Below are 25,675 nucleotides of genomic sequence, written 5' to 3'. Positions count from 1 at the left end.
TCTGATGCTTGTACCTGCTTAGATTCACATGCGCCTGACTTCCTCCCCTCTTGAAGTTGAAGATTATAGGGCAAATCTTGTTTCACAGCTTACCTATTCTCTATGCATACACTGCTCCCTCATGTCAGAAACAAAGCAATCTGAGGGACCTCAGTGCGTGAGGGATCTTGGGTACAGTAGACATGACACTAGAGATAATATTACAAACACGCATAGTCAATGTCCCGTTTTGAACTTCGAAAGCATGTGCAATGCTCTGTCTACCAGTAGTTGTCTGCCTATGCAAAGCATGTGAATCAAAGCAGATACAAGCATCAGAAATACGATTACAGTAAGTAATGTATGATGTATCTCAGCCTAGACTATAACGTGGGCAGAATTTTTAGAAATTGTGCTATCCCATTACACATTTCTTACCATATTTCCTACCACTGTGCACTTTCAAGAGCTGACGGGTGCACATGGAGGCGTGCTAACTGAGCTTACTGCACAGTATTCGTAACCTCACTCTGGCAATCACAATCTACCCTTCCTTGGCTTGTTGACCAGTACATGTGCTGGCAACAAGTGACGCGTCTGGTTTTAGGACCAGTGTTCACTGAAGGGCAAGTAATGCACTGATAACTGCTGGCGTTTGTGTTCTCGGCTGGACAGAGGTTCCTTTTCCAAAACCTTGATCCTTCTATAATGGCCTTTTCTCCTTTGTTTTATTTTTCCCCCCACCTGCTAGACACGCAGCCGGATTTACACCTTCCTGTGAGAAAAGGTTGGTTTGTCAAAGCTGCATTGTAATATTTCTTTCATCCAATCCACCCATCCCACTGTTGTGTAGCTTTTTGTTTTAGTTCATCCCGATCGCCTTGGCTTCATCGTAGCCCTCAGTAGATGGCTTCATGCTGTCCTGTTATGCAGTTCAACCTCCTGTCACAATATCTACATCCAAGCTTCCCGTAGTTCATGTGCTTTCATTGTGCTGGTGGTGGGCTGGGGAAGGGAGATTGATGGCTAAACACCATTGTGTATACTAATCTTTATACATGTCCTGTTATTCCACCTCTGATGGGGCCTGGTATCTCAAGATGGAGACCCACTGCATATACTGGTGGGTGGGGTTAATTTGAATAATCGGCTGAGGGGGTCCAGTGTTTGTCGGAGGGCAGCAGTCCTCAGTAAATGTTTGTTGTGGTTTTGTTATGTTCAGATATGCACAAAACTGTTTATATTTGGAGGGCACTGAGCCTTGTAGCAAATTTGGATGGCTTCTAATTGACATGGGCAGCTTTGCTTAGTTTTGGCAGTAATCCTAGGTTTGAAGTGTAGCCGTACTGTTTACATTTGTCTGAACTGGCCATGCAGGCAATTCTGGGATACCACACTGTGGTGTACTGCAGATTTCTGACGGGCTGTATATTGAAGTTCTCTGATTATTGGCCTACATTGCACAGCTCTGTTAATGCGCCTTTACTAGAGGATAACAGTACTGCTCATTTCTTCATGTGGTGGTACCCGGTGCACCCCTGGATCTGGACATACTGGTTAAGTGTCATGTGCAGAGGGTTATCTGTGTTTGGCAAATTTGTAAAGGTTTTAGAGGTCTAAATACTCAACAGGAGCAGCCACAGCTGATGGAGGGAATTCTGATTCATGTATTGGGAGGAACTAAGGGGGGTGCGGGTGCGGTGTCCTATTGGCTGATCTGCAGGGTTTGGCACAATGCTCTCTTTTGACCTCGTAGGATTTCTTCCTACGGTGTATATCCTTTATATTGTAAAATGCCACGTTCTGTAGTCCAGCTCTGCGTTTTTTTACTTGAAGGGTTTACATTGGCGTGTAGGAATTTGTGCTCCTAGAATGGGCATGAGAAGATGTCTTCATTGGGATGCTTTGTAAGAGCATTTTTTTGGGATTGTGGAGAGGGAGTGGGGACCCTATGCTTGGACTCCTGTGCTGATAAAGCAAAAGCTAAACCTGATGGAGTTGGATTGTAGTGGGCAGAGCAAATAGTCTGAATACCAAAATCCAATGGAACTCCCCTCGGTGCTGAATTCCCTTGATACGGTCTGTGGTAGGCAAACTTGTGTGAGCTCAATTTGTGTTATACACCAGGTATATAAGATGGTGTCCCCAAACTGAGAACTGACTGCCTTCTTGTCTGTGCCTGGATGCCAATTGTATCATGTCCTGCTGCAGTTTGAGCGTGATCGGTACTCTGCCGGTGATCGGGAAACTGCTGCTTGGAACTCGTGGGGTCTTGTACATAGGCCTGAAAATAGGCTAGCCTTCCTACGGAAGCTGGATACCTGGTTGCTGGTACAGTTGAATATTGGACAGATCGTGTATCTAACAGTCATTTGTGGGTCTCCTTGGAGGCAATGCCCTATAATGTGGTCTTGCATTGCACAACTTCCGTCATTGTGGCAGCCTCTTGGTGAAAGCTAAATATTTGGCTTTTGTTGGGGCAACTATGGGGCCTATGTTTTGGATTCTACCACAGTAAACGTGTGCCCCGCTGCTGTGAACCCCTCTGTGCTAAGGTTTTAAGCAGTGGGGACCCTATTTGGAGTGTGATGCTTTCCGATATCAGTGTCTACAATACAATTGTTTGCATGTGGCAGCACAATCACCTCTGCCTTTAACCCCAGCCCCCTGCCTGTAATAGTAGAATTGCGTCACCGGGTCTCGTCTGGCTTTCGAACTTCTATCCTGCAACGTTTCTAAGATGTGGATTGCTGTGCACCATCGCAGGACTGTATGGTTCCATTTAGGCTATGAGTGCCCCTTCTAGGAGGCATTTTGCAGATGTGTCCTCAGAGGATTTGGGTGAAAAGTATCGAGGACCAGGAGGCAAGAATGGAGAAAGTACTGCAGCCAGTATGGGGCCCATGGCAACAACAATCTAGGTACTTGTGTGCCAGCTGTCTGCAAAAAGGTGATGCCAAGGCTGAAACAAAATGCTTCGAAATTAGACTTCTGGAAGCCATTGCCTTGCAGCTGTCCCGTCCTAGACTGCTGTTAGAATGCACGTTTGCTCTTCAGAGGCCAGCTTGCCATTTTCCTCTGACCCCCCACTTTTGTAACCTCTACCTTCTAGCTTCATACATGGCCATGTCCGAGAGCCCATGCTGCTCCTCTTGCCCATAGCAAGTACTACAGGACATGGTGTGAATTGGGAATCTCTGCTTTTTTTGTTTTTCATGAAACATTCATTCCACGCTGTGAAAGGATATTGGGGCGAGGCCTTCGTAACAATGGCTGTGCGGTCATTTCAAATAGTGGAGTATGTGCCATTTCCAAAACCCATATCTTTTTATTTGTGCAACCCTTTAAGTTCTTCCTTTCCTTTGCACATAGGTATATATGCATTTGTATTTTTGCTACACTATCCTTGTGTAGTTTATACGTCAACAGGGCAAGCTGATGACCTGCTCCAATCTGATAAGGCTGTTACTCGGTTCCCTTTTTGAAGTCTGCTTTCATTTGGGATGTCCTGTTACAGCAGTGTTCTCACTGAATTCTGGAGAATGAGAACAGGCTGCCTGCAAAGGCCAGAAGTGGTGACCTTGAAGCAGTCCTCTGTATTTTAGTTCAATCTCCATGAAGTGCTGTGATTTGGTTGTTGTGCCGCTTTCTGTGCAACTTTGCTAGTCAAACGAGCATCTGTCTGCATAGCTCCCCTAGTGTTAACATGTACATACTTTTTTCTGTGTGAACAGGGTCTGGCATGGCCGACCTAAATCGACTGATTGGAGCGGAGGAGAAGACTATTAACCGGAAGACTAAGATGGATAAGAAAGTGGTAAGCAGCCTCGCCTCCTAGGATTTGGAATGTTTCACACTGCATCATCACGAATTGTCACCCCCTTCTCCCATAGGCTGTACTAACCCCCACCCCTGTGGTGCCGTTTCCTTTCCCACTACCATGGCGGGCGGGGGAGCGGGAAGGGAGAGCGTGCAGCGTTCTTGCCAGTGTGAGTGTAGAGCACTCTGATTTGAGCGCCAGGTGCTTTATGACTTTTCAATCTGCTTTTGATTGCTGGATTTTTCGGGGGCTCTTGTGCGGAAGGATCTTCTGGTGGCGCTGCCTCTTTGCCCCTTTCCTCCTCTTTGTTCTAGATTCCATGTCCCCTGCTTCCAGCTGTGCCATATTGCTGGTGGTTGTTGTGTAACTTGACTTGGTGCCCTATTTTCAGGTGGTTGATGAGTCCCTTGATGTGAAGGAAATGATTTTCAATGCAGAGAGAGTCAGTGGACTGGTGGATGAGCTGGTATGTATGTGGGCGCTCAACGTGACCCTAAACAATGCGGGAACACCCAACTGCATTTCCCGATCTGCAGCTTTATCCAGGGGTGCACAAGACTTTGGCATACGTACACTTCGTGGGGGTGGGGTGGGGGTGATACATTTTTTTTTTTTACTCTGATTTATTGGCTTTTATATATGTGCAATGGGGTTTTATGTGAAGTTTTGACACATAAATAATTTGAATTGCTTAATTTGGGAGTTTTGCTGCACGGCCACTAAGTCCATTTAACATGAAAGTAATTACATTTCCCTTAACCTGCTTCCCTCCTTTGCTAACAGTCAATAATAAAAACCTGCTTTAACGTGTATTCCGTGCCTTGTACAGCTTGTACAGTGGATGTTTCCAAGACTTCAGTTCTAGCTTCTGCTAAATGGGGTGGTCCCGAACGGGTCTTCTGGTGGTCTAAACTGTACTTTTACTTTTTTGAGTTAGAAGTCTAGTGTGTTAGTCTAATGTGGTTTGTGGCAGGTTTCCCCTCTTAATGCATATGTGCAGTGATTACGTCCCAGTCTTGATTTGATGACCTCTAGATTTGGGGACCTCTAGACGGGTGACTCTGGGTGGGGGCCTGAGTGCCTCCTTGAACGAGTGCATGATGGGCCCACAGTTGTTTTGGTAGGCTTCCGTAGTTACACTACCCCCCCCCAACACAGACCCCCTAAAGCTGGCAGGGAACAAGTGCATGTACCAGCAAAGGATAACTTAATTTTTAACCAAAAGAAAATACTGCAGAAGCCTCAGGAATGCCCCAGTATGCCAACATAGTTTATAAAGAATGTTGTTGGCTCTTCCTTCAGGAATCCTCCCAAATCACTGCACATCCACACAGCAATAGTCATAGGTACTGCGACAGTTGATGCTTGCATTACTTGCATATGTATGAACACTCACCTAGTAGAGATGCGGCTCTGAGCCTGGAGTTGGATATCCAGTTTTCGCTCCAAAACGTAAGTGCCTTCAAACTTGATGCATCTTTGACTTAAGTTCTCTGCATTGCTACCTCAAGAGCACCGCTGTTTGCAGAGAAGTCTGCACTATTAGCCATGCCCCTCTCCTTACTCTGGACTGCGCGCCTTTGTTGGATGAGCGGACTAACTCGCACACTGACTATTGCTTTTCAGATGAGGCTCCTCTTCTGCTATACTACTGCTGCACGGGAGTCTGTCTCTTCTTCAAAACTACCATGTCACAATTTGGTTTGCCCAAGTACCTTGCAGGGCCAAGAGGCTAATGTTGCGTGGCAGACCCACAAATCGAGCGCAGAGAGAAAATAAATTTAGTGATTACATGTCTCACTTCATTGGTTACTCAGTTCATGCTCAGACACTGGAAGTGTCTGAAGAATCTGCCTTTTGGGTTCGAAACCACCTCTGCATTCCTACCCATCGGCATTTCATCTTGTGCAGGGACATGCTCCGCAGACTGTATGATAGAATGTGTTATGAAACAACTCCTTTCTTTTGCATAAGCAGTGCCTGACACGTCCTTTAACCCCGGGATCTGACAATAGGGTGATTGGCCATGAAATCGAGGACTCTAATGCATCGCCACAGGTTCTGAAGTCACCAAAGGGTAAGTTTTGGCCAAGGAGGGCTTAGTGTAGATGGTCCCAAACTGAAGTGATTGAGCCCACTGTGGCAGGAGGAACGAGCGAGAACTGGTGAGGAGAGCCAGGAGCATAAGTTGGCAATGAGCGCCAAAGAGTTGAGATCAGGACCCTGAGGAAGGACTGTAGTAAGACCCCCAAGCTGACCCTGCGAGAAGGTCGGCCTGGAAGGCTTGGCTGGCTCTACCTACACCTCTGCCAGCTTTCTTCAGGCTTGTGGCGGACACCCAGCAACCACTGGACACCTGCGTATCACCTACCAGATGACCCCTGTTGGAACCAACAAGGAAGAGACTGTGCCTGGGGAATTGCACCAAATTCTTGTGAGCGATTTCAGAGATTTGGTTTGAACAAGTGTCGTTGGGGAGAGACTGTTAAGCTCATTGCTTGACTCTAACAGTAAAATCCTCCACTTTCAAAGACCTTTACTTTAAACTGATGCATATCTGAAGGAAAGACTGAAGGAAACACCCTGATTCAAATTCTTAAAAATCAGGGGAACTTGCAAAGAGCCTCCAAGATCCTGTCCGTGTTAACCTAACCAGAGGTGAGGCCAGAACTCTGGGGTTCATTTTGAAGGGAATCTCAAGAGCAGGCAATGTTTTGGAGTCACGTTCAAGTCGCTCATCCTCAAGCCTATATCAACCGAATACTGTCCCGTGACAGCAGAACAGCGTGAAAAAGCTCTTGTAATTCAAGCAATTTTATTATGGGTAAATACAGAGGATGAGTAGATGGCCAAAACCAACAAATAGAATGGACCTTCATTAACAAATAGTCCAAAGGGATTTTCTATCCAGGGTCTATGTTGTGTCTAGGGAAATTAACAGTGGAGCAAAGTCTCTGATGGGGTGGTGAGAAGAGGGAGCAGTGTTCGACGTAAGTTCCAAACATGTCTGGGAATGGGCTTTCCCTTTTAGTCCCTTGTTGCAGGAGGTTCTTAGTCTCTCTGGGTTTATGGGTTCCCAGAACTTTCTTCTAAAAAACTTGTTTGGTTTGTCATCGGCCTGGAGGTTATGTTGGGTGCCTGCTCAAGGTTGTTGGGAGTCAAGTCCCCTGTTGACTAATCTAGCCATTTAGACGACTACATATCTCCTTAAAGTTTGGACCTCCTAGATCAGGCTATCCCATCTCAAGATCCTGTCCTTTGCCTCTCGAAACCTGGTCTATGCTTCAGCTGTGTGGGCTTCTAGCACCTGATGAAGGCCAGCCTGGGCTGCCAGAACCTTCCTGGCTTGACTGTCTTAACTGACCGTTCTCTCACCACCTCCTCCTGATGTTCCAACTGCTACTTTTCGCCTACCTAATCTTGGTGGTGGTCTGGCAAGAACGCCAGAGATGCTCTCCCCCTGTCACTCCAAATTCCCCTATCCCCCTTCACAATTCTTTATTTTGCACCAACACCATCCTGCTGTTCTCCTCCTGCCACGATCTGATGATCTTATCCTAAAACCGTGTGATGGTTGCCCACTACCCCTTTATCATATTCACCAAATTCCGCCCCTTGAACTCACTTCTGCTTAGGTTCGCCAAACCTTTTGCCTCTCCTCTTGCTTAATGTCCCCATCCGTGTACTACATGCTCGGTCTTCAACTGGCTGACCATTATAGGTCTGTGCCCCCTCCCCCTCCCCCTGGGCTGGGTCCCTCCTGAGTTATTTTCCTCTGTAGGTAAACTGGCATGGATCTGGGATTGGCTGCATCTCACTGGTTCATCTGCACTTAAACGGGCGTTTAGGGAATGGGCCAAGGCTTTAGCTGGCCTTTCTGCAGCAACAGCAAAGGGTAAGTGGGTTCCAAGCTGGTCGAGGGCACAAGCCTCGCTTCCCCTGACTGTGAACCAGATGCTGATTAATCTTTTGACAGTCTTTTTAATCACTTTGAATGTACAAATCCTGCCGGTAGATGATGGGTTTCAATGTTTACCATTTTTGGGTAGAAATGTCAGAAAATGGCTAAGTGAGAACAGATCGGTCTTTGATGTGAATTATCAACCATGGCTTATTTGTCAAAGTGTGGGGTTTAGAAGTATTGTGTAAAGCTGGCAATTCTTTTTTTTTTCTTCGCTGAGTGATTGGGTCTGGTTATAGGGACCTACAGTCTCACCTGTGGAGGGGTCCTGTGCTCACTTCATGTGCCTGCCCCTGCCAGTGAGAAGGGTGCTAAAGGAGTTTCCAGGGTAGCTTCTGGTTTACTCCCTAAAGTCCCCATAACCAGGCAGGAATTTTGCTACAGTACCAGTAAAATCCAAGAATAAAGAGCGGACAATTCAAAGGCAGGCGGCATCTAGTCTTATTCATGTCTGTGGCTTGACGGTGCTCAAAGTATTGTTTTCTTTACATGCCTACTTTCCTTAGTACATGATTCGAATGAGGCAGAAGGTTCACTCTAGCTCATTCCCATACAAGAGCTACTTTACGAAACATGAAATGCATGGATTCCACTTGGCCCCATTCCTGTGCCCCAACTTCCCCCCAGTGTGGGATGAAGCCCATGTTACTGCTGCTGGGAGCCCAGGCTTCAGCAGCTTCCAATGACTGCCACTGCTGGTGAGGCAATGATGTGCTGGCAATCTACAACTTGTTGGGCATCTTTGGGAGAATGTCTCCTGTGCTACCACAAGGTGGCAGCAGTTCCCAGTGGTAGGTACTAGGAGTGGGTTATCCTAGATCAGTGAGCTGTGTTTTGCTGATTAAATATGGGAAGAGGCTTTTTGATTCTATATGATACCAGTGAAATACATGCCATTGGGTCTACATTTCCTTTTCCCAAAAAGCACTTCCAACATACTCTGACCAACCAGTGTTCTAAATCCAATTCTAGAATATCTGGTTGAATGAGTGAAGTGCCGGATAATGGCCAGGCAGCAAGCTGAAGGGAAACCTCGTCCCTCAGACTGTTTTACTGGCATCACTGAATACTGTGTTTATCCCTGAAATGGTAGAGATCTTGGTTTATTACCATTTGATTTGCCTTGTCTTCCAATTTCTATCCAGCAGCTTTTTTTAGTGTGGAATAAAATGAGGTATTAGGGAGTAGAATTTGCCTCAGTTGATAATGAGTCAAACCTGGGTGTGGTGCAACATGTTTACTGCTAGTCCACGTAGGTCACTGAAGCTGCTCCTATATGTTTGGGGTCAGGTGCAGGACTCGAAGCAGCGTAGCTACTTGAGAACTTGGTTCTAAAGCTGCATGGATGCTGCCCAGTGCGATCCTCTATTCTGCAAGTGGAGCCCAGTCCAATTGAAAGCCATGCCCATGTTTGCAGCAGAGGTAGATCAAAGAACTATATTGGGGGCTTAACCAAATCTACAAGTCTAGTTCGGCGGAGGAAGCGGATCATCGTCTATCGGCACAGGTGGAAGTGGAGCAGGCTGCGGTAAAGCTAGGTCTACACTTATGTAGATGCAACTACTGGGGGTTGGTGAAGCCTGAATGAGACCCAGTTTTACTTGCCAAAGCCCCCTCCCGTAGAACAGTGCATAAGCGACCTGCCCCAGTAGCTAAAGAATTCCCATCACGAGCCAAAGCTGGCCATACATTGCTGGACACACGAGGATCTGTAAGATGGTACACGTCGTTCGAACAGAGCCCTACTATTTAGGACACCTGCTGTTATCTAGAAAGCTTTAATTTGCCCGTATCGTTTTCTTTGGGTGTGTATTTGTTTTCTTCCAATTAACACAATCCTGGTACATGGAGGCAGCAGCTGGCCTATTACCCGACTTGTCAAGTGGGGCAGAAAGAATACAACTGCTTTTAAAGACAATAACTTGAACCCGTTGGACCGAGGTGTAGGCAGTATCAGGGATGCAGTGGTCCTTGAAGTACCCTTACTGTTGTGGGTAAGGCAACACCAGGAAGCTATGTATTTAGATTGGTTTGTGAATTGGTGATCAGTTTGCTATTTCCGTTTTTCCATTTTGTAGGATTCTGATGGGTCCCTGCGTGACGAATTTTCCTTCAGCAACAGCGCCCTGATTGGTCTCCTTGTAATAGCAGTTGCTATAGCCACTGTGATTGTGATCAGCCTGGTGCTCCTGAGAAAGAGGCAGTATGGCACCATCAGTCATGGAATCGTGGAGGTGAGTGGAATAAAGGTGATCGCCCTGTGGGTTTGCTGGCATTGCAACTCAGTGACGGAGGTGCCAGCCCTCCAATCAGGTGGGAACAAACTGCCTGCTGGATGGTGATTTGGATGATGGTAGATGGGGATCGGAGGGGGTGTGGACGGGGGTGGTAAGCATTGCATGTAGATTTATGGCATGTGTTGTCCTTGGTTCAATCATGGCAAAGTCTGAGCAAGTAAGACTTCACAAATGCTCTGGTTTTACAAAGATTCACAATTTGCTGAGTTTCAATATTAGGCTGTTTAGCACACACCCCAAATACCTAATGTTTTCTTCATTTCTTTTTCCCTCACTTTGCTCCAACCTCAGGTTGGAACTTAATACAATTAAGATGATTTAAATGAATTCCTTGTTTTGCATCTTAACTGGTTTAAAATAAACTGACTGCATTTCTAAGAGTCAATATATTTCCAATCTAACACTGAGAAGGCTGGGGTCCACCTATGAGTAAGTTAAAGTTGACCACTTAAATCTGCAATATGAAATGCACGGTGTACTCAGCGAAGACTTGAAGCCCTTGGCCACGTTGCAGTCCCACCCTGCGGTTTACTCTAATGTTAACTCTATTGCTCATGAAATGTTGTAGCCCAAGCCTGTAACCAATCGTGGTGCCCTGAAGCATCCCCAGAGTAGTAAGCGTGTATAGGTTGGTTTCATGTACACAAGTTCCTTATTGGCTGTTGGCGGCAGGGGTTGGACGTTGCTGTGTAACACAGCTCTATGTAACTCCACCCTCTTGTTCATCCCGTAGGTTGATCCTATGCTTACCCCAGAGGAGCGGCACCTGAACAAGATGCAGAATCATGGCTACGAGAACCCCACATACAAATACTTGGAGCAGATGCAGATATAACAAGAGAAGCGAACACTGCCTGCCAGTGGCGGGGGAGGGCCAAAGGGGGTGGGTGGAACGGGGGGAGGGGCGTAGGGTGGGGAGATTGAGTTTGGGATCAACTACTGACCAATCGTTTCTTGAGGACTTCATCTTACACTCTGAACTCTGATCAATCGCCGAAGAAAAACTACTGTAGACTGCAACGATTTCCATTCTTTTTAAATGGGTGAAAACATGATCTATGAAATATAAATCTTCAATGATGAATTTATTACAGATATTTGACTTGAGGTGTAGTTATTTTTTGTTTTATTAAATTAATCAGAATATCAGTACAATTGTATTTTGTGGTCTCGCAGCTATATATATATAAATATATATGTATAAGATGTTGATTTTATTATTTTTGTTTCTGATAGATTGCTTGTATATGAAGGTCATTTGTACCGACGTCTTGTAAAAATGAAACTTGTCGCTCTTTGAATCAGTTTTGGCTTTTATATAATATATACATATATGTATGTATTTGTATATGAACACACATGTAAGTGTAGATATGTATACATTTATAGACATATATGTACACGCACACAAATGCAACGGAGCAGTATTCCTTTTTGAAATGGGTAACTGGGCATTGCAAAAAGACTGAGCGTCTAAAATCTGATTGTGTATATTTTGCGTTGATGGTTGTACCTGCAGGGGCCTTGGCAATGGACTTAACAAGAATAGCCCATCGCCCCTTTGGTGTGGCGGGAGCACTTCAGCATTATTGATTTTTGTTCTGTTTAAAATGGCTTGTTGAATGTTGACCAGCTGCTCTGCCGGTTTTGATTTTAGCACTCCTACAGAAGGTCCCTGTGGAGACGCAGGCTCCCACCTGGAAGCTCTGGTGCATTTTTGAGTCCTGGTTCAGCTGCTGAAACTAAAACCGATTTTTAAGAAAATCTGTCTTTGAGCTCCTCCAGTTACATGAGAGCATTAAAGCCTGTCTGGTGCCACCCACGGGGTACGGTACAGTGTGGCGCCCTCTCACACGCTTTACCAAGAGGTTTGTTTGAAAAAGGGATACTGCATAAGGTTCAGGGTGACCAGAGCGCTAGGGTTTAGCTTCAATCGGCATCCTATCACTGTCGCTTGTATAGTCAATGATGATCCTCACAACCTTACTTTCTGCAGTTTGGGGGTTCTGGCAACATGTGATGTATTTTCCCCCTCCTTTTCCCCTTTGTTTTCTGTGACTGTTATTATTTTTTCTTACACTATGCACACATTTTTACTTTAAACCTGCAAGCTCTTTTATGTGGTCTCTGGGGAATGTAAAAAGTTCACACATCAATAAACACTTTAACTTCCATAGCAGTTTGCTTCTTTCTTTGCCCCTCCGAAGGCTCCCCCCCTTGTCTTAGTCTAATAGGTGGTGGAGCTTCTGCCTCACAATGGTGATGTGCATGATGGCAACACTTTGTTGGCCTCCTTATTACACCAGCTTTAAATATAGATCAAATGTTTGTGCCACTGCTGCATACTTGAGATAGTACAAGCTTGCAAAGCCACCTGTAAACGTTCGCCCCCCGAGAGTGCGAAAAACACAGTATCTGCTACTCTGATTAATATACCAGGTCGCCTTATCAAGTGGTCCCAACTACCTTTGCAAGCCATGTACCCACAACACCTCAAAATGCATTCAGATCCTTGAGCAGCACCAACATGTTGATTTTAAATGTAAGCATCCTGTACTGTGTGAGGGTTGGCACTGTGGCTGAATAAGGGCGTATCTGGACGTAGTTTACTGCGAGTGCTGATTTAAGTGAAAACTGCACTAGTGCTGTGAAACCTGTTTAACATCTAGATGCCAGATGGCTCGTTCATCTGGGGTGCAGCAAGTCAGGGGGGCTTTTCTCCCATTCATGGTTTCCTGTGTTTATATTCTACAGTCTCAACATGGTTTTCTCTGCCCCCTTTGTTTTTGTTGGTTTCTAATTTATTTTGTTGGTCAAGGGATTTCTGCCGAGCTCCATTTTTAGTTCATTAAGAAGATGCAGTCCTGGGTTGCCTGAGACTCTCAAGCCCAGGGGTCCTTCTAAAGCCCCCCGCTTTGTGCCCTAGGGTGATTATATCACCCTACTTTGGGGTTGGGGTGCTGGGGGCTTCTTCAGGTGTGCCAGTCTATTTATTGAATTTCATAGCCAAATGTTCTTTTATGGTAATGATCGGGAATATTAATGTTTCTTTAAATCCTACTATCAGACATTTTGTTTTAGGAGCTTCCTTTGTTTTAAGAAGGCATGTATAGCGGTCCTGAAAGGGCCCCTGTGCGCTAGGTGAGCCAAGATGATAACCTCCTTAGTGGTTTGAGCTGGTCTAGACCAATTCCTGGCCCTCAGCAGGCCACTGGACCTGGGCGTTCGTCAGTTTTTGGGTCTAAACTTATTAGCTTGCCACCAAAACCTTTTTTAATCCGCTAATGGGATTGCTGGGTTGACACAAGCTAGCTCTTGTGAATGAACACACAGATGTGGGGGATTAAGAGGGGGGTGAACCCCTGCCCTGTACTCGGTTCTTCCTGGTTCTTGGAAGTTAAGAGGCTTCCCCGATGGACGATTTTGCTGCCAATAACCTTTTTGTAGATGATTTTTGAGACATCTGGCCACACCAGTGGGATTGGTCTCTTACCTGTGCTCCAGTTTGCATGTTCGGTTGCTAGACGTCCTTTGTTTTCCTAGTCCTGCTACTGATTCTCATCTGCTTAGTCGAGGCCTTGCATCTTGGGACCATTATCTGGCCGTCTTACCAATTCCTACTGACCAGGTCTCCTGCCTTAGTGCTGGAAGCTGCCAACACCTGCAAAGGGGTTGGAACCCCAACCCTTAACCAAGCTCCTTCTCTTGGCTGCCGCAACACTCTCTCCTGCTGCAGGGGATTGTTTTTGAGGGTGTACCATCCACGTTTGCCTGCTGAGCCACAGAGGTCTGCTGTGTGCAGGTTACTCGATCCTGGAGCCTTCGCTGTTACAGATTCTGCTTTTGGATGGTGGGTTCCAGGCTTGTGATGGACAATTGTTTTTGGGCTGTGCGGGTAGTTGCTGGCTTACAGCTCAAGTCACTTTGCGACAGGATCCTTCACCTCGCCCAGGAAACATTAGTACTTGCTGGGATGTTCTGTCTTTTGGGAACTAGATGTCTGAAAGCTGATTAATTCTTCCCTTCTCCCCAAGGGTGAGACCCCCTGTGAGAATAGTGAGGTGATCTGGCTCCACAAGACCCTCCTCAGAGGTTGAGGCCAGTGGGACCTCACTGGGAGAATTCCCCCCTCTGCCCCCCTTGTGAGGACAAGGACTCCCTTTCCTGTGAGGATCTTCCAAAAGTAGACCTCGAAATGGCCTACTTAGGAATGTCAAATCCGCAAAGAAATCTGCAATACAGAGTGGTATGATGAAAGAACCTACCATGTTAGCAACAAGAAACAGCCTGTCCCTTTAAATGGAAACCTTCATTTAACTTGGACAAGGAGGCTGGCGACAGGAGAAACCAGGCAAATGGCGGAGAGACGTGAGCGTCAGCCAGGGAAGCCCACCCTTAGCAACGTAACACCTGAGAAGGGAGGAGACTCAACAACCGGCAGAGCCTGCAAATTTGGAAACTGCTTGGGTGCCAAAGGCAGAGCACTGGGCACACAGCGTCCTTGGAAAAAGTGAGAAGCTGAGGGTGGTGGTGTGACCTTTGAAGACTTGGTGGTGGACTGGCAGTCCACAAAACAATGACGAAACCACTAAGCTATCAAAGCCGCATACGCTCCGATACCCACAGAATTGCTAACCTGTCCAGAAGGAGAATATGGAATGCAGGACACAGGAGTAACGAGAGAAGCGGTGAACCCTGACCGAACAGAGGCCCTAGTGACAGACCAGAAAATCTAAGGTAACGGGGAGAATGGGAGGCCACTGGGGAATCTGTATGCGACTGCTCGTAGTGAGCATAACCTTGAAAGAGAAACTGGAATAATGTCAATGAGACAGACAAATGCATTAAGGATTGAAACTAAAAGACACATGTCTGGGGAGAAGGGTGGAAAGTTATGTCTAAAGACAGACTATAAAGAGAAGGGATACTATAAATTAAGAAACAGAAAGCATGCTAAGAGGGATATTTCTATAGGCTTGACATCACTACCCTGGGAAAAGCATATACTTTTTGTTGAGGAAAAGAACAGAACCAATGTAACTTTAAACCCATTAAAGGTGAAAAACCAATTGAGGGAACAAAAGTATGAGATCTTGAGTTAATATGAACTGATTAAAGAAGTCACAAGACTATTTAAACATCACCTATTAAGAATAACCCGAAGAGATTTTTGAGAAGCAAAACACCAGATGAAGCGAATCTTTCTCCTGTCTTTAGTTGTGGTAGGTTTTGTTTAGGGTCAGTTTGGACTGTGGACCTATTCTTTGGGACTTTCAGACGACTGACGAGCACCTTAGATAGTTGAGGAGCACCCTATAGTTATATGGAAAGGTAAGCCTTATTTTTATTCTTTAATAAACACCTCTTTGAAAATGTCCTCCCAGACTCTGTCCTTCTGACCCGCCATAAAGCAGTACCTACTAGTGGGCATGGGTAGGTGCGTTATTGAAATTGCGCTCCCTCAGGGGTGCCTGGTCATTTGGTTCTGCAGGGTCCTATGAAACCAACTGCATTTCTCCTTTACCGTACATTTGAGACTGAATACTGCCCCGTTTCCTGGTTGTGGTCTTGAGCCTTCTACAGGATGTAGTCTCCACTGGTGTCTCCTGGGATTGGCTGCATTCTTTGCATCTGCGAGGAGCCTTGATTTTCACCATAACTGCAGGATGGCCTATTGATGCTGTCCTGTTATTTCCCGTGGGGCACTTTGAAGTACTTGCCTAACCTGTCACATTTTTCTAGACCTCCTGAAGTTCTCCCCAAGCCCTGGATTTGAGTGACTCCCCAATTTGATAGGGATTTCTATCTCTGTGTTGCACTCCGGCCTCTGGTTTTAGTGGATCAATGTTTGCTACTTTGTTTCTACTTGGTGTAAACTGCTCTTCTGGGCTGTCTAAAATATCCTGGCCATTGCGATCCCTTCTGGCTTGTTGGACAAGCCTTCATTCTAATGAAATATATATTGGATTATAAAATGTACTAGACCGTCTAAACATTTCTGTTGCCTTTGCATCTATCTTAAACATCACCAAATAGGAGATTCCAAGATGGCCGCCGGCAGTGGAAGTCACATCTGAGTCGCGCTCCCGCGGGGCTGCCAACAAAGAACACTTCACATGCTGATTGGCAGGTGCAGCAGCAACCAGAAATCCAACCAGCAAGACCCCTTCCCCCCTCCCCCTCTTGCGGATTGAACCATCCGAGAGAAGTGGCTGCCCCTCTCCCACTCGAACTGGGGAGATTGAGCGGAGACGGAGAAAAGGAGAGCACAGAGGCTGAGGGTGCTGACCACAAGCCCCCGACATACGCCCACGGGGGAAATTAAAGTCGCATGGGGGGCCGCGCGCGCCATCTGGAAGGTGCACCCCTCATCCCCGGGAGCAGACCCGGCAGAGTGAGAGCGGCCGCTCCGGCGAGGCGGACTGAATCCTCACGCGGACCGACGGAGAAGGGCAGGGAGACGGGAGGCCCCAACCAGACCCCCACAGGGACACACTAAGCCAGCAGGACCACACCGCGGCGGCAACGGGCGGCTTCGCCGCTGGCAGGAGGCGCCAGTTGCAGGCGCGAAACAAAGGAGCATTGATCGAGGAGGAGAGGAGACCCGGAGACAGAGGTGAGAGTGCCTGCATAAGCACTCCTCCTCTCCACATCCCTTGAGGCCCTGGATAGGCTCCAAACTCACAAGCAAGGCACCGTTCCAGGAACAGAGGCGCTGAGCACCCCCCACCCCTTCCTCAGCATAGCGATAAAAAGCAAGGGGGGCTGCGGCTCCTGGGGAGCAAGACCCCACTCTAACAACGGCCAACCAGCATACCCTGGGAAGGCACAGGAGATGCCGTAATACTGCCCACACTGATGCGGACCTACGCATAACGGCCTGGAGGCATTGCTCACAGGCCCACCTAAGGAAGGGGAAAATACCCCCAGATACCACGGAGATTCTTCATAGCAGCCCCACCTCAAGCACCTGGGAGACACCCAGAGCCACTACAGGACCCCCACAAATAAGGAAAGAAGTCCAGGTCGAAAGATGAAGGGGGGTGCTTCCCAACCTGCGTCGCAGCCTCCCATACAGGACTCCAATCTGCTTCAAATGAGGTCCTCGGATGCACTGGCGATCACAAAGGACAGGGTAGGAGAAGAGCCCACATTAGACATCACCCCCCCAAACCCAGAGCACCTCCCCACTGACAAAAGACGAGATGAGGGCCTGGTTTGTGGAGCTGCCGGACAAGTTCATGTCCACGGTACAAGAACAATTTACCTCAATGAATGAAATGAAGCAGGATGTCCAAGAGTTGAAAATAGATGTGGCCAAGCTGGAGGAAAGCACAGACCCCCTAGAGAGAATCATGCACAATGTAGAAGAGGAAGCAAATCAGGACAGTGAAACACAGTAACAGTTTGTTCGGCTAACCCATAACCTTGAAATTCAATGTGAAGACCCGGAAAACCGCTCCCGCAGATCCAATATCCGCATCAAATATATGCCTGAATCGGTGACAAAGACCTAGAAAGTGCGGTGCAAAAAGTCTTCATAGACCTAATAGAGGAACAAGAAGCAGAGACCATAGGGATTGACAGTCCATAGGGTGGGTCCGAAAAGAACAGGCGCCCCAGGGGAAAGACCAAGGGATGTACTAGCGGCCCTCTCATATCCACAAAAGGAGCAGATTCTAAGGAAAGCAAGGCAGCTATACCACATAAGGATGAATGGGGTGGAAATCCAATTATACCAAGATTTGGCCTCAGGGACACTCTTAAAAAGGGAGATGGCCCCACTGGTGAAAGAGTTGGTGGCAAAAGAAATCAGATACAAGTGGACGTTTCCATTTGGTCTATTGTTCGAGTGGGAAGGTAAACGGAGAAGAATGGCCACCAGCAAGGAAGGACTACATACAATGGGCCTGCAAGCAGAGGAGGACGACACGAGGGGTCAGGACAAAGGGGGGGATCCACACAAGAGGCCGAGAGGATGGGAAGTAGTGCGGCAAAGGAAGAAACAAACTGGCTGGGGGAAAGCAGGGCACCCAGAAGGGGAAAAGTAGAAAAATCCAAGTAAAATCGACAGCTCAATCTCCGAATGGAGAAGGCGGGAGAAGAAAATCCTGAGGAATCTCGGAATACCAGATAGCTGGCGCCCGGGCAGGGGACCCGGAAGGGACACAGCCCAGGTCTGAGGAAGATGGGGGGGGGGGGGGTTTAGGACCCCCTGCAAAGTTCACCCAGAGCCTAGAGAGGGCAAGGAGCGATGGGCGCAATGCCCTAGCAACCTTAGGTGCCTGGGCCCTCCTCGGGATCAAAGGTGAGTTACAGTTAATGGTTGGGGGAAAGTTGGGTAGTTTGGGGGGGGAAACTGGGAAGGGGGGACTCCGGAAGAGGGAAGGGAACACAGAAAGCAGGAAAAAAGGCAAAGACAACAGACTAGACGAGATGGGAAAACTCAGAATCTTCTCACTAAATGTAAGGGGGCTGAACTCGCCGGTGAAGAGAGAGAAACTGGAGGCTCTGGTAAAAAGGGAGAAGGCAAACATTCTGCTCCTCCAGGAGACGCATATTAAGGCCCAGGATAGAAAGAAGGTACACCTGAGAGGGTACACTATCTGGGTGCAGGCGAATGCGGGTGAAAAAAGAGCAGGAGTGTTGATTGCAGTTAAAGGGGGAATGGGGGCAACCCTCATAGATAGACAGGTTCACATTTGCTAACTGCACATTAGAGGGATTCCGGCTCACCCTAGCGGCAATATACTCACCGAACTCTGGGCAGGAAAGATTTTTTTTCGTGACACCCTAGGGAAACTAGAAGGATTTGCGAAGGGAGAGATAATACTGGGAGGAGATATAAACATGGCCTGGCAACCAAAGCCGGATAGGAGCACAGGGTGAACTCTAAGTCAGGGGACCCCGTCAAAACAACTTAAGCAAATGATGGAACAGCTGGCATTACAGGATGCTTGGAGGGTAAAGAAGGACAAGCTAATGGATTAATGTACTACTCACACATGCACAACACGATGTCGAGGATGGACTACTTCTGGGTGTCGGTGGGACTGATCGGAATGATCCAGGGAATAGAAATGGGCTCAATAGCTTTATCAGACCATGCCCCGCTCTGGCTGGACATTCAGACGCCAGGTAGGGGAAGAGGCCTCTGGAAATGGAAATTACCACCTGACATTCTTACGGACCAGGTGATGGGAGAGGCAGTTGGGGACAAAATTAAAGAATATTTTGTCCTAAATGACAATGGAGAAGTACCTCTAGGGACCGTATGGGAAGCCTTCAAGGCAGTAATTCGTGGTCACATTATAGCACTTAAGGCCAAAAAAGACACACAGCGCTACGAATGGGAAAGAACACTAGAAAAGAAAATAACAGATATTCAAGGGGAGCTGGTAGCTCATCCCACAAGTAGCCTCAAGAAGGCATTGAAACACGTGCAAGGACAGCTCGATATGCTCCGCAACACGAAAGCAGGGAAATCCCTACTCTACCTAAAGCAACAATACTATATCAAGGCCAACAAGGCAGACAAATACCTAGCAAGAGAACTCGGAGAAAAACAGAAATCAATGGCAATCTTGAACGTCAAAGATGCACGCAGTAAGACACAAACACGCAACCGGGACATAGGAGAGGCCTTTAAGGCATTCTATCAAGACCTCTACGTGACAGAACACCCGGATGAAGAGCAGCAAGACCGGTTCCTGCAATCTCTCCCCATCCCAACAATATCAGAGGAGGACAAAAAGACACTGGAATCCAGGATTACAGAAGAAGTCCGTAGGGCAATAGCAGACCTCCCAACCGCAAAGCCACCAGGTCCAGATGGCTTTATGGCTCCCTTTTACAAAGTATGCGGACACTCTTGCCCCAGTCCTAACAAGGCTACTTAACACATTCAAGGACAGTGGAAATGTAACTCCATCTATGAACGAGGTGAAAGTCCTAGTGTTCCTTAAAGCAGGTAAAGATCCCACTCTCCCAGGCTCATATCGTCCTATTGCCCTGATAAATTTGGACGCAAAAATATATACCAGGATACTGGCAGCCAGATTATCGCCCCTCCTTCCGACCTTAATAAACACAGATCAATCAGGCTTCATCCCTGGCAGGCAAACGCACGGTAACCTAAGAAGAATTATTCACCTGGTAGAAAAAAAAGACATTACTCACACACCAGCAATATTGCTCACTAGACGCCGAAAAGGCTTTCGACCGGGTAGAATGGTCCATCTTATTCAAAACACTGAAACACATGGGGTTCGGAGACCAATTTCTAAACATGTTCAAAGCTAACTATAAATCTCCATTGATAAGAATCGCAATAAACTGGGAAGTAACGGATAGGATGGAGATTTCAAGAGGTACGAAACGGGGATGCCCACTCTCCCCTCTCCTATATGCATATTCTTAGAGCCTATCCTAATTTAAAATCAGGGAATCGGTAGGGGTAAGGGGGATCGAGATGGCGGGCAGGCAACACAAAATTATTGCATACGCAGACTATATGTCTTGGAAGCAGGGCGATGTGGAGCAACACGTTCTATTCCCCGGGTCAGCGCTTAGAAACCTCTGGGTATGAAGCATGTTATTGTCATGGCAGGCTTGCTGGAATCCGCAGGAGCTGATGCTGATCCCACAAACCCTCTCCAGACGTTGCCTCCTCAACTCCATATTTACAGCTGAGTCGAGAACCACATGGAAGGGAAATGGGTAGTGGATAAAATAACAAATAATTTCAGACACTCCTGACTCCCAACCTCTTGGCCTGGTTCTGGTATCTGCAGTAAAGTAAACACCTGATTACTTATGATTCAGTTCAGTAAGCTTAAAATATTACCTTATTTTAAATGTGTTTCTTTGTTACCAGTCTTTCCTCTGTTTGCTGAGAGGTGTTGAAACGGTGATTGCTCTCACTTCTGGCTTTCATAATGTTCCTGTGTTTTTTCTTGTGAAAAGAATGTGCCTCTTATGAGAAGAAAACCTAAGCTAACTATACCCAGCTAACTATTCTCTTGTTTGAACTATTTTACAAGTCTTTGTATTTTGTTTTTGTAACCTTCCTTCTTATTGCTGTAAGGATACTCGTTCCTTCTAACTGCTTGGTGAAGGATTGTTCAGAGATGTTTTCTGTAAATCTTAGTTCCCACTGTGCCTGCTGTTACTAGTCTGTTTCTGTGCGCACATGTCGAAATGAGGGTTCCCTTTGTTGCGCATGCATATTGAAATGAACTCTTGGAAAACAAATCAAAATACAGTCCTATTTCTATCTCTGTGTGTGTTCACGTACACGATCTTGCTGCATATCTGCTCGCCCCCACTGCTGACTAGTGCACAGGAGCTTCTGCGATCACTCGGCTCACTTGTGAAGGTGGTCATTCCCCAAACAGATCCCAAATTCATAATAAATGGACACACCCCAGTAGGGAATGAGACCAAGAGATTGCAAGTTCAACATAGTTTATATCTGGTAAAAGATGCACGCAGAGGATTCTGCTGCTCTGAGAGCGCTCTGACAAAAAATACATGAACAGTACATTATGAAGCAAAAAATGCGACATGACAGATCATTACAGTGGAAAATAATGTTAATTGGTAGGCTCCTATGGACCAGTATGTAACAATAAACCGTGCCAGACTCCGATTGGTTGCTGTGGCTGAGGCAGTCTGTGGGCAGGTGGGTCAGCTGGGCTCACCCTCGCAGGGTCAAGGTCATTCTGGGTCTATAAGATGTAACTGTTCCAGCTAATCTAAACTACACTATATTGGCATGCAAAGAGTAATGCTGGGCATAAAAATAGTACCAAAATTAGGGGTCACCTATAAATCGTGGGCAAACATACACATTCTAACCCATGCCTTCATGGGGCCAGGTGTCCTTTTTCCCAGATGCCTTATCTGGGGGGTTTTGATCTGTGATTCATTCTCCCAGGTGCTTTATAGTTCAAATGAACGGATTGATGGGTCTAAAGGAGAATATATGATAACCCAGGATTAGGTTTATGGGGGCAATTTAGGGTGTACCGTGGGGGAAGGGTCTTTCAAACAGTTACATGAAGGAAGAGCAGAGGGGCAAAAGGTTGTGCAGGCAGTAATTTCTAAAGGTGGGAGGTCAAAGGAGCAGGTTTGTGGAGACTGAGTACACAAGTTGCCCCGGTCTCACACAGGGCAATGAGCTTGGAGGAAAAGAAACAATACTGTTTCTGTTTGCAACAATTCGTGCCTGGGCTTCTGTGAGAAAAGGGCCGGCGAGGTGCGAGGAGGAGGAGGAGGAGGATGAGGAGGATGAGGATGAGGTGGTGGGGGTGTCGGGGCTGGCTGTGCGCGGCGCTGGATGATGGGAGAGAAGGCTTTTTAGAAATCATTGTGTGGCCTAGTAAAAAGATGGAGTCAGGGTTGGCACAAAATGGAGTCTGTCATCCCATGGCTTCCTTCCTGTTAGAAGAAAGACCAGGGGGAGGTGTCCCTGCAATGGGATGAGCAATAGATTCCTTTCATGCAGAATGTATAAGGGACGGGCAAAAAGAACCTTCCTCCCTTACATTCCCCCCTTTCGTTACTCCTAAAGTAACGAATAACCTTGGCTATTAGTACGCCTACGTTCTTCTGCCTCCATTACTGTTTCATCCCTGGCTGGAGTTCCCTTTATTGGCATCCAAGCTCTACACACAGATCTCAGACTTTGACCCCTTGTTGCATATTCATCAGCAGTGCAGGATATATATATATATATATATATATTCTCTTGAGGGGATTGGGTCCTCCGACGTATTCCATATCTATGACACCACAGCTGTGCTGCTTTGGAAAATCGTCTGCGTCCTACGTCGCTATGCCGCCCTCGAGGACCTCCTCTGACGGCCAATGTCACTGGATGTTATAAGTAGGACGCACGACGCCCGTAGCCTCAGTTCCGTTTTTTTCTGCGAACGTGTTCGCTTCGGGAATCTCGGCGTGCCTCGACTGGAGTTTGTTGTTTCTCGGTTCTTCATACCTGTTTGGTGTTTATGAAGTATTTTTGTGAAGATGTCTACCTCGTCTTCCACACTGCGTCCGGGCTTTAAGAAGTGCGGGGACTGTGGGTCCAAGATGTCGGTTACGGACTCGCACGACGCCTGCCTCTGGTGCCTCGGGGAGGCCCATGACACGGATGACTGTCGACTGCCAGTCGCTCACGTCGAAAGCCTTGCGGGAACGCAAGAAGAAGTTATCGGTAGATAAGGTGTCCAAGCCCCAAAAGTCGAGGTCTGCGGGACTTTTGACAGACGACTCGAGGGGCGACTCTCCGCATCGTCGTCGGAAGTCCAGTGGGTCTCGGTCCCGGAGTCAGTCTCGCCACTCCTCTGCCTCTTCGAGACACTCCCGGAAGCGCCCTCATCGGTCGCCTTCCCCATCCTCATCCGAGGACTCAGCCCGTCGGCAGGTCGCTTACCCCACCAAGCATGTGACACCAGAGGAATGGGCTTCCTTCGGGAAGAAAATGTTGGCAATTCTCGAATCGCAGGGCGCTGGTCCGTCCGCGCCTCCGAGTGGGGTCAGTCGTGATCAGCCGAGAGGCATCACTCGCACGCCTTCGGGCTCGGGTGGTTGGCATGATTTGTGGGAAAGGACCCGCTTGGACAATTGGAATCGTTCTCGGCATGCCCGGTCCAGGTCCCGGTCCTCGACGCGCTCGAGACCGTGTGAACCTGTGGTGTCTTCACGGAAGACGCAGAGGTCGTTGACTGACTCTTTCGAGGGCTTGCCTTCAAAGAAGTTGACGCCATCGGCGTTCTGGGCGTCGAGGGACACGCTTGGACCCCGTCCTCGAGGACTGTGTCGGCGCTGTTGATGCTGTGGACGCCACGCTCGGCATCGACGCCGATTCACACGATGCCTTTCGAGGCTGTGTAGGTACCCCGTGGCTCAGTGGAACCCCCTAGAAAGGCTCTGGCCAAGGTCAAGCATGGCTTTGGTTCAAGTTCTATGCCTGCTTACCGCCATCTGGACTTTATTTCAGAGGTGGATGTGGGCTCTGATGATGGCATGGTGCCTGACACAGTGCCAGGCGAGATTCTCTCGGGCCATAGCCAGTTTGAGGACCTGAGGCAGTCCCTGCATGATGCTAGTGGGCTGGACACCTCTCCGGAGGTGGAGTTTTGTAGGCCTGAGCCTGGCACTCATGCCGATTCTTCATACCGGCGCCTTATGTCCAAGGGTCACCGAGTACTTAGGATGGTCTGCTCCCCCGGGGGAGTTTGTTCAGGATGACCTTACGAATATCCTCGACATTGGTCCACCAATTGACCCGGTACTGCCCTTTCATATGGCTCTACAGAGGAGGGTGGCAGTGGCTTGGACTGCTCCGGAGAGTCTCCCGGCAGTGGGCAAGTCTTTGCCGCGAAAATACCACCCGACCAGTAGTGACCTGCTACTTGTCCAAGCACCCTACTCCGGAGAGTTTGGTGGTGCAGGCGGCTACCATCCCTCCTGATGGGGACGACAAGCGTTTTGAGGGCTGGGCGAAGAAAGTGTTTTCTGCAGGGGGGTATGTCGCTTCAGGTGGCCAACTCCATATGTGCCTTGTCTCGTTTCATGCACACTCTGTGGAACTGTTTCCTTGGCGGCTGAACATATTCCCGAAGGGGACGAATGGGATGGTTTCCTTGCCATGGTTCAGGATGGCAAGGATGCCATGTGTGAGGCCGTTCAGTCGGGTTTGGACATGGCAGATTGCGTCAGCCGGTCCATGGCGGCGTGCACTGTGATACGCAGGTTTGCGTGGTTGCGGAAGTCAGGGTTTGCTCCTGATGTGCAGGCCCGGCTTCTCAACATGCAGTTTGACGGGGAACATCTTTTTGGCAGCAAGGCTGACGAGAGCCTTGAGAGGTTGCAGACCTCAAAAGCTGCAGCGAAGTCGTTGGGTGCGGCGGTTCGACAACCTCTGCCTTTTCGTCCAAGGGGACAGCAATGGAGGGGAGGTTCCTCTCGTTATTACTCATCCTTTGGTAAAGCGAGAGGAGCTGCCAGTCAAAGCGGCCACCGTAGGAGTGCCAGAGGTGGAAAACAAGGTACTCGAGGTGCCAAGGCCGCTCGGGCTGTTGCCTCTTTGCCCTCAGGCAACGCTGCAGCCGCTTCAGCTCAGTCATGAGGCCATGTCCCATGGTTGGCCGTTTGGGGGAAGGCTGGCGCAGCATCTTGCAGAGTGGTGCGCCATTACTTCAGATGTGTGGGTTCTGGAGATCATATGCCACGGCTACGATCTTCCTTTCCGGCAGAGGCCTCAAGACAATCCACTGCAGAATCTCTCTTTGAAGAGTCCGGATCCGCTCCTTGCGCAGGAAATTCAATCCCTGCTGGAGAAAGGCGCCATAGAACTGGTGCATGTAGCAGAGAGGAACAAGGGATGGTATTCCCCTTATTTTTTGATTTCCAAGAAAGACTGGGGATTGGGACCCATCATGGACTTGCGCGGTTTGAACAAACTCCTCAGGAAGGACAAGTTCAAGATGGTTACTCTCAAGTCCTCCAGACCCTTCAACTTCAGGACTGGTTGGTGTCTCTCGACCTCAAGGACTCTTATTTTCATGTGCCGATCCATCCAAAGCAGTACCTGAGGTTTGCGGTAGGCGA

The 25,675-nt window shown here is 47.9% G+C and overlaps 1 protein-coding gene across 8 annotated transcripts in view; it reads left to right on the top strand.

Annotated features, from left to right (window-relative positions):
* APLP2 (amyloid beta precursor like protein 2) overlaps positions 1-11,206 on the top strand; it is a 429,108-nt gene extending 417,902 nt beyond the window's left edge. For 2 of the 8 annotated variants that reach the window (XM_069614141.1, XM_069614137.1), the window contains 5 exons: positions 731-766; positions 3,714-3,796; positions 4,191-4,265; positions 9,839-9,994; positions 10,791-11,206. In XM_069614141.1, the coding sequence (XP_069470242.1) occupies positions 731-766; positions 3,714-3,796; positions 4,191-4,265; positions 9,839-9,994; positions 10,791-10,892 (452 nt within the window). In that variant the 3' untranslated portion in view covers positions 10,893-11,206. The remainder of the gene's footprint in view (positions 1-730; positions 767-3,713; positions 3,797-4,190; positions 4,266-9,838; positions 9,995-10,790) is intronic. The other 6 variants (XM_069614142.1, XM_069614138.1, XM_069614143.1 and 3 more) reach the window with 3 other exon arrangements.
* The last annotated feature ends 14,469 nt before the right edge of the window (positions 11,207-25,675 follow it).

Source organism: Ambystoma mexicanum, chromosome 9, assembly GCF_040938575.1.
Source record: "Ambystoma mexicanum isolate Mex_15411 chromosome 9, UKY_AmexF1_1, whole genome shotgun sequence".
Taxonomy (NCBI): domain Eukaryota; kingdom Metazoa; phylum Chordata; class Amphibia; order Caudata; family Ambystomatidae; genus Ambystoma; species Ambystoma mexicanum.
Note: the sequence above shows the minus strand (reverse complement) of the source record. Positions and strands in the feature narration are given on the sequence as shown.